This window comes from Brugia malayi (genome assembly GCF_000002995.4).
Source record: "Brugia malayi strain FR3 genome assembly, contig: Bm_v4_ChrX_scaffold_001, whole genome shotgun sequence".
NCBI lineage: Eukaryota > Metazoa > Nematoda > Chromadorea > Rhabditida > Onchocercidae > Brugia > Brugia malayi.
The window spans coordinates 8469850-8484812 of NW_025062479.1; the positions used below are offsets into that span (position 1 = coordinate 8469850).

At 30.3% G+C, this 14963-nt stretch overlaps 2 protein-coding genes across 2 annotated transcripts; both read right to left on the minus strand.

Moving 5' to 3' along the window:
* Positions 1-8396: 8396 nt before the first annotated feature.
* On the minus strand, positions 8397-8894 carry Bm1064 (Uncharacterized protein; the record flags this gene model as incomplete). Its single annotated transcript, XM_043074130.1, has 2 exons — positions 8397-8599; positions 8888-8894. 2 exons carry the CDS (start codon positions 8892-8894, stop codon positions 8397-8399), a joined length of 210 nt encoding a protein of 69 aa, XP_042930064.1.
* A 3423-nt stretch (positions 8895-12317) lies between these two features.
* Bm3950 (Uncharacterized protein) lies at positions 12318-14503 on the minus strand (the record flags this gene model as incomplete). The annotated part of the gene is made up of 6 exons (XM_001898838.2): positions 12318-12402; positions 12812-12979; positions 13306-13409; positions 13502-13591; positions 13787-13857; positions 14353-14503. 6 exons carry the CDS (start codon positions 14501-14503, stop codon positions 12318-12320), a joined length of 669 nt encoding a protein of 222 aa, XP_001898873.1.
* Positions 14504-14963: the final 460 nt, after the last annotated feature.

Consider the following 14963-nt stretch of genomic DNA (forward strand, 5'->3'; position numbering starts at 1 on the left):
TTCGATAACTAAAAGAAAACTATTTTAAGTTTCCTCTTCCGATTGCATCTCATTATTGATCCCACTAGGTTTAATATATTAACTACATCAAAGACAAAAAAATTTCGCATTTTAGCAAAAAAGGAAGTGTTAAGAAAACTGAATAGATAAAATTCACGATTTCAGAAAAATTCTGGATACTATTTGTTTAATGAATAAGGATCTCAGCTTTGAAAGCAAAATTTATTTGAATCTTGAATTTGGATCATTCCAATTTTTGGGAAAAACATATGACCATAATATTGAAAATGACGGTTCGAAAAACGATAACTAATTTCAAAATACTTCAAATGGGTATGAAGAAAGAATATTTCCAAAAATTGCTGTTAACCAGGACGGATATACAGGAAGCTCAGTAACTGTCACAATAAATACGCTCCGTTTGATTGCATCTCAAAAAAAAAAAAAAAAAAAAAACATAGAGGATTATTTGTAAAATTAATTTCCCAGCACAATTTAAATTCTGCAAAAATCTTCTGGCAGGATTTAGCGGTTTAGTGATTATCAGTTTGAGATAAAATTTAAAAAAAGAGAGGGAAAACAAATGTGAAATGATTTAGTGGTTTGAAGGGCAATAATAGTTGATTTTGATTATAGTACTACCTCTCTACTGTGGCAAAGATTCATGTCAAAAAGTGTTGATTTTATTTCTTCCTCAAAAACAAGTAATTTTTTTAACAGAGCAATTGTTTCCTTTTTAATTAAAGCATAATCCAGAAGCTAAAATGGCTTTGTCGTAATCGACAACTTGAAATACGAATAGATTAAGCAGAATAAACGGAATAACGAAACTAAACGCATAATCTTGTTATTTAAATTGCAAGGTCATTTTTATATTTATTTGCCTCAATCTCTCACTCATGTTCCTTGTACAATGAAGATAGAAAAGTAAAATCGCATTACAGTGGAGAAAAATTCAATTTTTAAGAGACTAAAGTTACGATAGAAGCAAGAAAACTTATATTTAATCAATTTCCTTTAGTCTCAACTAAATTGTTTGATAATTTCTTTCATGGAAACATTTATGGGACTGTTTCAGTAAAATAAAACTGCCCTGCTGATTATGTGTTTTTGACAATTTATGAATGAGAGCGTTAAAAAAACTAATACTTTCATTCAAATACATAACTGTATTCAAAGTGCCGTTATCAAACATTAGTTATAAACTTTCCTGTCATATATTATCGTAATTTCATGCTTCATAAAATCTAGTTTAATCAGAGACAATAGACTGAGAGAGCATATTGTAGTAAGCGACAGATAGCGTCAAATATAAGTGGAAGTGCTTCCGACAATTCAAACAGATTTGTGCTGCTTATTTGTTCAAGAATAATGGTCGGTTGGAGATATCGATAACTTCGAATTAAACGAAAGAGCTTGATAGCCTCTATTATTTGAACTACTTCTAATTTAACAACTTTATACTAAAATACCAAGTGGATTTTGATTATATAATGATGTTGGCTAAATCAATTAATTCATTTCATACAATCGGATTGCTATAACGAATGTTGTGAGAGTATACAACGTTAGAAAAGAAAAAAATTCTACTCTTCTCAAATGCTTTACTTGTAGGAGTAATAGAAAGTATCCTTGAAATTTCTGAATGAATTATAAATAATTTCTATCTTCTTGTCATTTCGCAAAGAAATAGCTTTAATAAATTTGAAGCAAGATAATATTTTAAGATTAAAGTTAAATTTTCCTATTTCCTTCAAATATGGTTATTCCAACTCAATGAAATTAAAATTTATAATTAACTGCAGATGCAGCTAAGAAACAGGGGTTCAGACAAAAAATTAAACTATGGGGAGGTAAAAGTAGGAAGTAATATCAGTTTCCTTTAACATTACTAATTTTGTCACAAAATATTTTGGCTTATTTAACGAAATAATAATTATTTAAGTGGTTCTGCTAAAAACTGCATTGTTTTAAACAGCAGAACAAATATCGATGTAAATTACCATTAGAAGTTCAGAATACAGAAATGTCTGAAATGAAATTGTTTGGCTATGTCACATTGTCATCGTCCACTGTGTCTATGTGTTAATTAAGTTTAAAGGGATACCCAATTTTAAGGAAAAATGTAATTATGCAATAAATGTAAAAATCAATTGACGAAGAAATATCTACGAGTAAACAAAATACTTTTTAATAGCAAAGCGATCCACTCAAAAATGAGTTATTTTATATCTATGTACGTGATCGTGTACAATGGTATTAAAGTACTATAATTTTGTTCCAACTTATTAATTACATTTTTGCCTATACTATTTCTTTTCCAAGTATGAAAACTGGGCTATGTCATTTGTTACACTGTTCAGATAAATTGATTCGACCTGTGAACGATGGGTAGATTAACAAGAAAGATTTGACAGCTGTCAAAAAATTTTTTGTGAAAGTTAATGCAGATGGTGTGAACAGGAATGTTATCAAAGTAAAATATGCCTATAAGGCAATCATATGGAAGAAAAACTTATTTCCTTCATATATAAATGTTTCTTAAAAATCATCCATTCTCAACTTTCTTATGTTCTATGAAGACTATTGAAAACAAATGTTGAATATGATGGAGAATTTATGACCTTAACTAACAATATTATAAACTAATTGTATGCGGTCTGTTCAAGAAAGCTCTTGAAGTTAGCAGGATATAATTTTGATCCTCAGTTTGGTCAGTTAAATTTTTCAAATAATCTTTTTACTGATACATAACAACTAGAACTCCCACAAATGTAAGGGTTTCTGAAAGAAATGTAAAGAAAAACACAGACCCTAACCAGTCTACAATTACCTGTTAAAACTAGAAATTCAGATGCATGTCTTTAGTTAACAGCAATCGATTCTATTTTTTTTGCGAATTTGGAAGGAACAGAATATTTTTATTAGTTGCGAGTTACTGTATTTTGTATCACGTGTTATTTTACAATTCAAAAATCTTCTGGGAAATTTTTATTTCTCTCATAAGTAATAAACATAAAGGAGAATTTTGATTCCCAGCTTCCTATTTCATACTGATATATGACAACTAAAACTCATATGAAAGAAGCATATTATAGACAAAGTGGCTGTTTCAGGTTTGTAAAACTTTCAATAACCTCTTTGTAAGCTTACTTGATCATTTTCAATCCTTCGTATAAAAATTAGGAAAAACATTAATCCTAATTTAATTAAGTAGCATGTGTGTGCATTCAACTTCGGAAAATTGACACTGTGAAAGACATTTTTAAGTGGAAGCCTAGAAGTGATCATATTTATTGAAATGCAAAAATCTGGAAGAACAGAAAAACACAAGCTAATATTATCTGAATAAGAGAACAGCACTGATTAAGGACAGAAATTGGCTAAAAATAATCAAGCAAGAAGAAACATCAAATTAAAATGACTAAAATATATCCGATGAAGACTGAGAAATAGGTAATAATGGTTGATAATTGAAGAAATGAGCGAAGGGGCAACAAGATTAGATGGAATAGATGAAAGAAGTAGAGCAAGAGTTGTTCGCTATGTTCGGAACTCACGAGTAATTGATGGAGTTCGTTGTGTAGGTCCTTCAGATGCACCTCCTATAAGTAAGCTGCAGTTTCTTTTCCTCCATCTTCTTCGTCTTAATCGTAGGTGAAGTTTTAAATCTCAAGGTTAGAAAAAAACAAAAGCGGTTGTTCTAGCTTTTTGGAACAGTGATGTGAAATGCACTCTAATATAATATATTTCTTCTTAAACTGCGGAAGTGTTTAATCAGGAAAAAAAATTTTTCTGATGAAAAAAGTTCACGTCTTAAGGAAAAATTCACCCAGAAAGTTTTGCATCAAAACAAAAAAGTGAAATTCTTGAAATTTGACTAAAGCATTGTTATAAAATTTCAATAATTGATGCTCCAATAAGTGTTTTGCTTGGAAAAAAAAGTATTAAAAAGCAACTAATCATCATATTTACCATATTTCAGTAAGGATCTTCTAACATTGCAAAACTCGTTATGTCACGGACCTTTACCTTTATTTAACTACCAATCAGCTAGCATCAACTTTAGCTATAGACTTCGTTTTCTAAATTTAGACACTTTCTTTAAGATGTATTCTCTGACTTATTTGAATAATAAGGGCATCATTTGTTAGTAGTAATTACTCAGTCTAATTAGATGAAAAAAAAAAAAAAAAAAACACCGCACAGAGTTCTTTCTACATTTAAGATCATACTGCTCTTCATCAAACGGCAAATGACCATATTAATGATAAATATGTGCTTAATTTACATAATCTACAAACTGTAAATCACGTAAGGATTTCGAAGTGTTTGAAATGAAATATTGTAAAATCAAACAAAAAAATCAAATTAGAAAAAATTTAATTCTTTTTGTAAAAATCTGTCATATAATTTAAACATTCACAAAACAATCTTCCGAGTTACTATGCTTTTTATTGGGCTAAAAGAATCGAATCCGCTCAAATGGTTTTATGGAAGCAGTTTCAATGCAGAAATGACCAACTTTTACTTTAAAATTTTAATTTAAAAATGCGAACTAACAATTTGTGGTATAGAACTTGAGATAATACTTTGAAAATGTACAGTATACAACACAAATAAGGACAAAGATATTTAAAAAGATATCTGAAAAGTAATTTGTGGAATAGATCGCTGAGATTTAAAATCTATTGTCAAGTATTGATTAGTCAGGCATAGCTTTATAAGTAGATGGAATTTAAATAATTTTATTGAGATACTCAATGAATAATTTTCAGGATTACGGGGTTTATTTTGCTGATTCATCAAAAAAGTTTCGGTGACGGTTGTAACGTCTCAATCTCAACTTAAGCATATCATAAAAGATTACATGTGCAGTATTTGCTTGATATTTTTAGAGTTACTAAATGATATGATGGAAATTTTTAATGCAGAGACTCTTTAAGAATGAGTCAAAATGTTACTCTATTAAGCGCAGCTCTATAAGCAATAAGTTTGCGAAATGAAAATGATAAAAGAGAATTTAAAAAAGCAATATGTCAAAAGATTGTTGGAAAAAATCATAAAATGAGAAAGACGTCGCATACAAAGGATAGTAAGTGTAATTATTGTTGAAACTCAGGTATCGAAAAAACTGAACTACAAAAAAATTTTTCAAAGACGCTGGCACCAGCCTTTGCATTTGTAACTAAAATGAAAGAAAGAAATCTATTTTTTTTTTTTTTTTGCTTACTGCTGAAGAAAAATTTATTACAATGAAAAAAAAAGGTGGAAAAAGTCATTTCCCATCATTTTGAAAATAACAGAGTAAATTGCAAATGAAATCAACAAGTAAATTTAATGATAAAAAAGCCATTCGCAGAAGAAGCAATTCAGAACGATTATTTTTGAAAATTTTATGAGTATGAAAAATTTAAGATTGAAATTTTGCTCTCAAAAAAGCAAACAAGTGTATACAATTCGCTTTTCAAAAAGTCTAGCAGTTCGATAACTAAAATTAAGACTTTGATCGCATATTTATCAATTTGATCTGTGCAATCTTTCAAGACCGATATCAAGTCCATACCACTAAATAATGCATTGCTTGTCGGAATTTTATATAGCAACTTCTAAATTGGACAAAACTCATCAGCACACAAAAAATATGAGTGGAACTTATAACCTAGTGATTTCCAGTTACTTTAACTATCGAAAATGAAAGTTAGAACAACTTTTAAATAAAAAGTTTCATTTTTTAAATAAAAAAATGAGTAAGTTTCAAGTAGAGAAAGGCAACTGATGTCATTTGTGTGTGTGTGTTCTTTTTTTCATGCTTACCAAGCGTACATCGTCGTGTAATTGATGGTCGGTATCAAATCTTCGATTGTGAGAGAAACCGAACTATAACCGTAGGAGAGAAACGATGTTTTCATTTGTAATAAAAACTGTTTTCAATTTCTGTGATTGAGAAAACGGAAGGAAACTATAAATAAATAAATAAATATATATATATATAAACTTGAATGCACTTATTATAAACAAGTGAAAACACTTATTATATTAACTTTCTCGCTGATTTCCTGCTTACTGCCATTTTCGTTGCTAAGCATATAAAAAAAAAGTATCGAAAAAGCATGATTGGCATACAAGATGGCTGAGAGAAGAATTTATTTTAAAAAAAATTAAGAGTTACTAGTACTGCGGTTGAATCTGTCCTAACTGTTTTGTATTGCTAACCTTTAAATATTACATTGTCTTTTTCCATCTGTGTAACATTTTTTGCTGTGCCAAAACATTTTCAAAAATCTTATGAGAAAAGAGGATGCTTTTTATCACTGAATATTTGAAACAAACATTACATACGAGCCTTAAACGATGCAGCAAAAAAAGAAAATTTTCGATTTCACACAATTTTTGGATTTATTTCCAATAACCTATCTGATAACCCCATATACGGATATAATATGATGAAACGTTCGTTTCAAAAATGTTTTGAAGTAGGGAATCACAGAGGAAAGAGCAAACATATCGAAAATATCAAAAAAAGCCAAAAAAAAAAAGTGAGTCAGGGAAACTAAAGGATGCAAGCTGCGCATTATTGTGGAAACACCTGACAGCTCTTCTTTGCTAAGCACAGATCGATGATGAACATCGCGATAAGATGGTAGAGAAGGCAAGAAGCATCCGAGAATTTTTCAGTTATGAAAAAATAATTATCATGAGAGTATCACTGAACAAAAGTAGAGGAGGAAGAATACTTTACACAAATTAGGCTCATCTTCGTACAAATCAGCTCATCGTCCACTCTTGGTCTGAGGAATCGTTTAACCATAAATTAGGATGCAGTTTCTGTACCAACATAGTAAAATCAGTATTTGAAATGGTGATAATGATGAATTGGAGATGTGCGATTGACGCCACTAACACTTTTTTCCTTGTTTTTAGATTCAAATATCTCAACGCTCTATCACTCATAAGTAAGTGATCGTTCTGGAATGTGATGGAAATGTCGAAAAAAAAAAAAGAAAATCAATACACTCCAGAAAGGATTACGACTTGTGTAGATAAATATCAGATATTTTGGACATAGGATTTGAAATCTTCAGCAGCAGAAAAAACAAATGGAAGAGAGAATAAAAAGAGTAGAAAATCAGTTATTAAAAAGCTCTTTGCTATCTCTTGATCGATTTATCAAATATTTCGGATCGTTATTCTAGTGTCTTACTATTCAGACCATTTATTGATTGGAGTGAGGTTTATACAACAAACCTATATTTTAATTATGAGCAAAAAACCGATGATTAAATTAGACTGCAATGTGATCAAAAATTTGCATGTTCATTTTAAAAACAAAAGCAATAAAAGCCATAATGCGTTTGACGCCTAGAGAAAACACACATATAGCAAAGTTGTTGAAAACAACATTGACAGTGGCAGGATTGTTGTACTCCTCCCCTTTGTAGCTGTTTGTTAGATGATAGAATTCCCGAAACTACTGCGGATTTGGGAAGAGGAATGAATACCCAGTGACTATCAAACAAGACGGCTGTGGTCGTTTCAGTTCTTTTATTTAATTTTTCCGAAAAATTTCCTGCGGATTGTGGTATTGATTTAAAAACAAAAGATGTAACACGAACATTGATTAATGGCTAGCGATAACTGATCGCTTCATTTCCACTTCTTTGGTGACAAAAATTTGTTGATGTAATAAGTGTTCTACCGCAAAAATTGCTTAATTCTAATCATTCCACCATTTAATATCCTCGGCTATGACAGAAATACATGAGCCACTTAAGAATTGCTTTTCTTTTTTGTTTACTCATTGGTTTAACTCTTCCTTCTCCTAATTTTCTGGATCTCAGTAATCACCATACGGTCATGTTATCTCCCTTTCATTTGGAATTTCAGTCGGAAATCAGTTTCGCATTCTTTGATGTTGTATAAATATCTCAGTCTGTTAGAGAAATGCAGACCTAGTGCAGTAATCTTGTCTGAAAACACTGTCAGTGGAAGGTTGTAAAATGAGAGATTCATTTCCACGTCTATTTATCCAGTTTTATTCGACCTCTTCGAGCTGGAATACAATAGTTACAAAACCAACTATGCTAACTAAATCCATAGATGTTAGAGTAATAGATGTATATTCTGCCATAAAACGAACGTTTACAATGAGTGGCAATCAACAAAAAACATGGTTTTTAAAAGATGGATCGCTGGACTTGAAAAGAAACCCACTCAGCAACTTAAAAATAATTGGGGAATAATCAGTCAACGTTCAATGTTGAAAATACCTGATAAAAATTGAAAGAATCATTACCTTAAATTCTAAGTCATAGATTAATGTTTCAGCAATATTCATACTGTTAGTCATTTTCAAAAAATCATTTTTTAATTCAAATGATTTAGCAATATTTATTTTATCCTGTAAAAATCATTTTGGAAATCACTTTTTTAAGCACTCTTCTACCTATACTGTCAATGGACTTATGAAAGAAAGCTATCATATCAGTTGCCATAATTCCATTCGGTTCATTCAGAAATTTTGCTGGTTTGAGTGTTCTTAATAGGATCAACATTCTTATTCGACAACATCTTATTTCTTTAACACAACTACTTCTATCTGAAACGTAAATAGACATCAGAAATACAAAAAAAAAAAAAAAAAAATATCCAGAAAGATCTCTTTGATTAGTGATTAACCAAATAATCAGGAATTCGCATCTGACAATCGTTAGATCTTTTTGAGTTTATCAATTAATTAATCATGTAGACCAGAAAAGTAAATGAAAATTCAAATCGAAACTGAAATTTAGAGAATGGCAATGACCTGAATTCTCCATTAGCTTCTCATCAATAACTAATTCATTAGAAAGACATAAATACACCATAATGGAAAAATATGACAAACCTCGCATTTTTTGTGCCTTTTGTTCAATCTTTGCTTTTAAAGGAACATTGAAGTACAAATTTACAATAAGAAATTTCAAAACGAACAGCAAAAAGAAGAGAAAGCTAGAGCTAATAAATCCAGAGGAAATCCCAAATGAGTTCAAATACTCACATTGTTGCGAACTACATACGTTTAATAGTCATCAGACTTTTGAAATATTTTATTTCACCACTGAACAAGAATGATGTCATTTCTGACATCATTCTTGTTCAATGGAAAGAATGCTTCATTTGCTTCATTTCATAAGTTGCTGATGATTCATAGAAAAGTGACTGCGTTCAACAAACTCACAAGTACCACTCTTGGGTATCTTGATCAACGATGAATACCATTCTTATTCTGGGTAATGTTCAATGGAACACATACACACACACACATACACACTAACGAACAGACACACACATAAATACATACGTACACATGCACACATAACGTTGTATGTTTCCTTCCAATGAGTTCGGAAAGTACTTGTAGCATAATTAGAGGTAGTGAGTTAATTCTTCGCATCAGAAGCTTATATTATATGCAGAACTTAAATTTTGTTGCACATTTTTTAATTAAATTAGAAATAGATAATATGAAACTCTTATTTTCGATATAATGCACGTATATATATATATATATATATATATATATATATATATATATGATTTTTTCTCGTATTTTTCAAGCATTCTCATTCCTATACGACAAATGTATAACTGATAAGTTCTCCTCCTACGCAACAAAGCAATGAATTTTCTGCGAACAGACAAAAAGTACCTGAATCGAGTATCAATACCATAACTTCCACAACTACTTTCAATTTTAATTTTATAAAAAAAGTATTGGGATAATGTGGAGATAATGTAATCAAAAAATAGGTAAATAAAATAAATAATAATAAAGAAAAAGCGTCTGGGTGGCACAATAAACTGAGTTGCTGCTATAATATCACAGCTGCTATATCATAAATTTAACTTGCAGCTGACAAGAAAAAAAAACTCTATAAAACATCAAAGTTCTACGTTGTTTTCTAATCCTCTTTCATTCTTCCATTGTTTACTAACCCCACTTTCACTTAAAACATGATCAAAGTTCACCGTTATTTACCAAACCATCCTTTGCTTAAAACAATCAAGGGTGTATTTTGTATTTCTACCTGTTACATTTTTCTTGTACCAAACAATTTAACTCGAAATCCAAAACTCTAATTTTAAGAAGATAGTAGCGAGTTACAATTATTATTTCTTTTATACTTCGAAATAACAAATAGTGTAAAATTTCAATTCAGCATTCCGCTTCAAAGCAGCCAGTCTTAAGAATCCCGAAGGCCAATTCGAAACATTCAGTATACTTTGCAGCGGTCTAATGTATGTTTGAGAAAATTTTAAAAAAGGAAAGTAAGAAGTTGCATTTGTCTTTCTTCTTGCTTTCCTATCAACAACAAAATGAAAGAGTTGCCAGTAAAACTAAGTGAAAGCTATGGAACTATTTCATTTACCTCTTAAAATATATTTAATGCTTAAACTATAATGCATTTATAATATATTAAAATATATTTCATTTCCTAACACCAATTTTCAGGTATTTTTATGGTAGCATACTTCCGCTTGTTCATTTGTCAATAAGTTAATGAATCCGTCCGTGTAAAATGAATAGCAGAAATGCTGTAAATTATGTTTAACCAAAAAAGATTGGCTAATAATCATTGACATTAACTTTTTTAATCAAAAAGTATTGGTAGTGTAACGTAGACTGTGTAAAAATCATTTTTAAAATTGCTTAGTGCTATTAGCAATTGTTAACCTGGAGAATAAAATGAACATTATATACAAAATACAATGTACACAACGTTGTGGAAAATATATTAACGAAATGAATCAGTTTTGTATATTTGCAGAAACAGAGGTGGGCTGTAGCGGCCGTTCAACAAGATTGATTGCTTTTTCACAATTGTAAATGATAGACGATGAAAAAAGTTCTCATTAGTTTTAGTAACCTAATAGTATTCGTTCCTTTTCTTCTACAATTATATTGGTCTGCATGGTAAAGTATTTTCAAGCAAATTTTTATTCGTTTCAAAAATGATACTCCGTTCTTCTTATATTTTATCATCCAGTTAAAAAAATAACTTTCTCAATCATCAGAAACATATTTATCTATTGAAGCAAGAGCGGAAATAAGTTTTTTTTTTTCCCACATTGATCATAATTAAAAATCTGCTCTGGAATATCCACAAAATGCAGTCATGAATAATGTGACTGACAAAGTTTCGAAAGGACATTGCTAAAAACCTTACGTAACTTCTTTCTATCAATTCAACATTAATTTCAAGTGATAAATATTTCAAAAAGGATAGTATTCAATTAACTCTCAACTTGTCACGAACCATTACATTTTAATCTCCATAAATGGACAGAAAAGAATTCTTGGCTTCTTTTTAGTTAGGAAAATATATTTAGAAATGTATTTAAGTGAACATCAAAAAACTTTATGTAATCTTCGTTTTACTCTGTGCAATTCGAACTTAATATTTTAAAATACGGTGTTATTATGCACAGCGCCCTCAATCATAAGCTGTTATATTATTAATTGGAATTCTGACCCATTCCCACATCCAAAAAATCATTTCTTCCCAGCTTCAATGTTTTCAGTACAACAGCCCATCCATAAAAAGACATGGAATACTTAGTTTATGCACCAAGAATTTCTAATTAATTTACTTATTGCCAACAAAAGTTGACATACGTAAACTGCTCGAAAGATTTGAGCTTAAAGGCTGAAAGCTGTTTTAAATAATTATTTTCTAATTTTCTTACAGTACAAAATTGCTGAAACATCCTATTTACAAGATACTTAAAGTTTTGTAAAAGTAGCAATAAAGCATTTCACACGACCATTTAAATATAGCACGAAAAATAAAATATATGCAGGAATAAATGACGAAGAAATATAACCCGTAGCCATCGGGATTTCATCCACTGCTTTTCACAGGAACAGTGCAATTCAGAATTCCAGTTTCACAAATACGTAATGGTGACCTTGAAGCATAAAAGTGCATAAAAAATGTCAAGTAAGCCATAGAAGTCAAATTAATACAACAATATGCTGACTACAGCACTGGTGTTGCTCACACAATACACAATACGATGACCAAATACTTATTGATCAAAATGATAAAAAAAGCAGGCGGTGATTCCAGCATGATAGGAAGATTGTGCATGTTCATTTCAATGGATTTTTTTCTTGTTATTCAAACTCATTTGTATATTTTAAACATGCTGCAAATATATCATCGCTCTCATGGATAATAATTAAATTACTGCCATTTCATGCAAAACATTTTCTTGGTATTATATTGCAAAGTATTAAAAATTTGAAAGTTGTAAAGAATTTGACCGACCTCTTAGAGACCATTGTGCAGATGTGAGACTGCAGAATGTTTGTGCGGTATGCCCACTTCATCAAGATGTTTTCTTGTTAAGTAACCCCTGAAGATATCTAATAATTAAATTTTCTTTAAGTGCAGTGCGTGCCTTTTTGATAGGCAGTGAAACTTATTGTTCAGACGTATTCTAAATTATATAGAATAGTAAAGTGGTTCTATGTAACTTAAAGTTCAAGAAAGACAAAAAAAAGTGAGTAGGATGCAAAGTAAAAAAAAACAGAACACTCGAAATATTTTGGTAGTATTCATATTAAGATTTACTCTAAGTAATTATCAAAAAAAGTATGTACTGAATCAAGAATGCAATTCCGAAGGATTGCTTGGATAGATGGATGGCACTAACTGAGCTGTGAACATTCCAGAAAGTATATCAACTCATATTGCACTATGTGGGTATAGAATTAAAGAAATTTTCAAATAAAGATGAGTGTATGACAAATAAAATTGACGACCTAATGTGTGCCTGTATTTTTTTGGCTGCATCATTGCCTTCTTTCTTTTCTTGTTTGAAATGCCGCCGAGTTAGAAAACCACGAATTTCAGCCTGAATTATGGTTGCTGCTCGATCTTCAATTACATTGCTGTGTACCACAGAACCAGCAACATTAACAGAATGGTATCTGGTAGATTGATATATAGAATATATGTAAAAACATATCTTACTTATTCTTCATTATTAAAATTTTGTTCTATTTTTTGCTATACTAATCATTAAATTGTTAATATAAATATTCATCATTTTTGATTAATTTATTGGTCACGTTTTTTGAATTCTTTTATACAATTTTGAAGAAAATCATTGATATTCGAATACATTTCTCCAACTTTTAAGTATATACAGCCCTCTCTCCTTCTCTTTCATGAATCCGTTACTTCCTCAGCAAAATAATGATTCAGGAAATTGCATGAAAATTTGTCTAGATACTATTAGAGAATCAAAACCAACTTCAAATTTTTTTCTGCATCTAGTAAATTGATGCGACCCGTGGATGAACAAGTGACATCAGTTTTTTTCTCGCTGAGAATAAACTTTTGTGGATTGGCCCGAACCTAAATAAAAAATGCTGAAAGAAAAATAGTAGAATTAAACAGAGATGAATTTGAAACTAAAAAAATGAAATTAATTCGTCAGTAATACTTACAATATGCCCACGATATGCGGCTTGAATTTTTGTAGCTGCTTCCTCCAATGGTTCTAATGATCGTTCAGTCATTTCATCCTTCTCGTGATACTGAATTTTATTTTATTTAAATTGCCGCCAAAAAGGAATCCAATAAATTTGAAAATTTATATCTTCAAGCTTTCCACTTTGACAGGTTTGGTTCATCAAAAATTCTTTTTCTTCCACTTCCTGTCAAAAAGTCTCCCACTTTTTAGACATATGATATCAATTTAATTGGCAACTATGCAAAAAAATGACACAAACCTGTTTTTGTAAGTCAATTTTGAAAGATTCATATAAAGCAGAATCCTTAAATACATCTTCTGCATTATTTTCTGGAAAAAAATCAATTCAGTTCGATGCTTTTTTATCAAATAGATTACTTTACCTAACAGCTAGAAATGTTTCGTTCAAAATGTTTCGGCTAATCAAATTTGTTTCCAATCAAGCTTTTTTTCTCAAGTTTGGCCGTATTATTATTCTCAAGTTTTGAGCTGTCAATTCTTGTTTGATGATGAATGAATGTATATACTTTTCGTGTCAACACCATATGTGTTGCAGCGGTTGGCAAAGGAGCTACTGATGAAAAAAATAAAAAGAGAGGATGACTGCTGGATTTGGAAAATTGTAAAATTTTTAGTTCTTTAGCGAACTTAACTCAGAAGTATTTTTAAACTAGTATCACGCTCAAATCAGTGACATATTTTCGCATATAATGACAAAAGGAATGTTAAGTGGTCATAATTTTTGGAATGTAGTAATTTGTACTTATATAGTATTAAAAACGTATGCGGAAATTCTGAAAGAATTTAAAAAGTTCCCAAACTTACGTTTGCGATGTTTCTGCAAAACATTGAAAGACAGAATCGAAAAACTGACTAAATCAATTGGCTGTGTTCTCAGTGTTTCACGTACAAATGCTTCTAATAATGGACGTAATCCAATTGGCACTTTGTAATTTTCATTTGATGATTCTGCCATGTGGTTTTCTATAATTAAAAACATATGGCAATGGACGTGAAATAAACACACAATAGTGAAATCGCACTTTTGACTAGAGATTAGAAGAAAAAACTAAGTCAGAAAACTGATAAGGATGATATAATAAAGCACCATTTAGCAACAGTAAGCAAATATGCAAATATCCTTTTATCCTGATGAAGAAACAGACGGGGCAGATCGGCAAAAGGTTAAAGTGATCACTAAGTAACTTAAGTTCAAATATTTTACTGATCCAATTGTCGGAATCAGAAATCCAAAAACTGTACTGTAAGCAGTCTTAGCTTACATGAGTTGTATAATCTTAACTTAAGCAAGGAAATTTCAAGAGGTCACAGGTTATTTGTAATGCTTTATTAAAATTATACTAAAAACTGAAATTATTATAAAAAAAGTGAACTAAAATTAAAGAAAAAGTTGTTAGTAATACGTCTTCACAAAG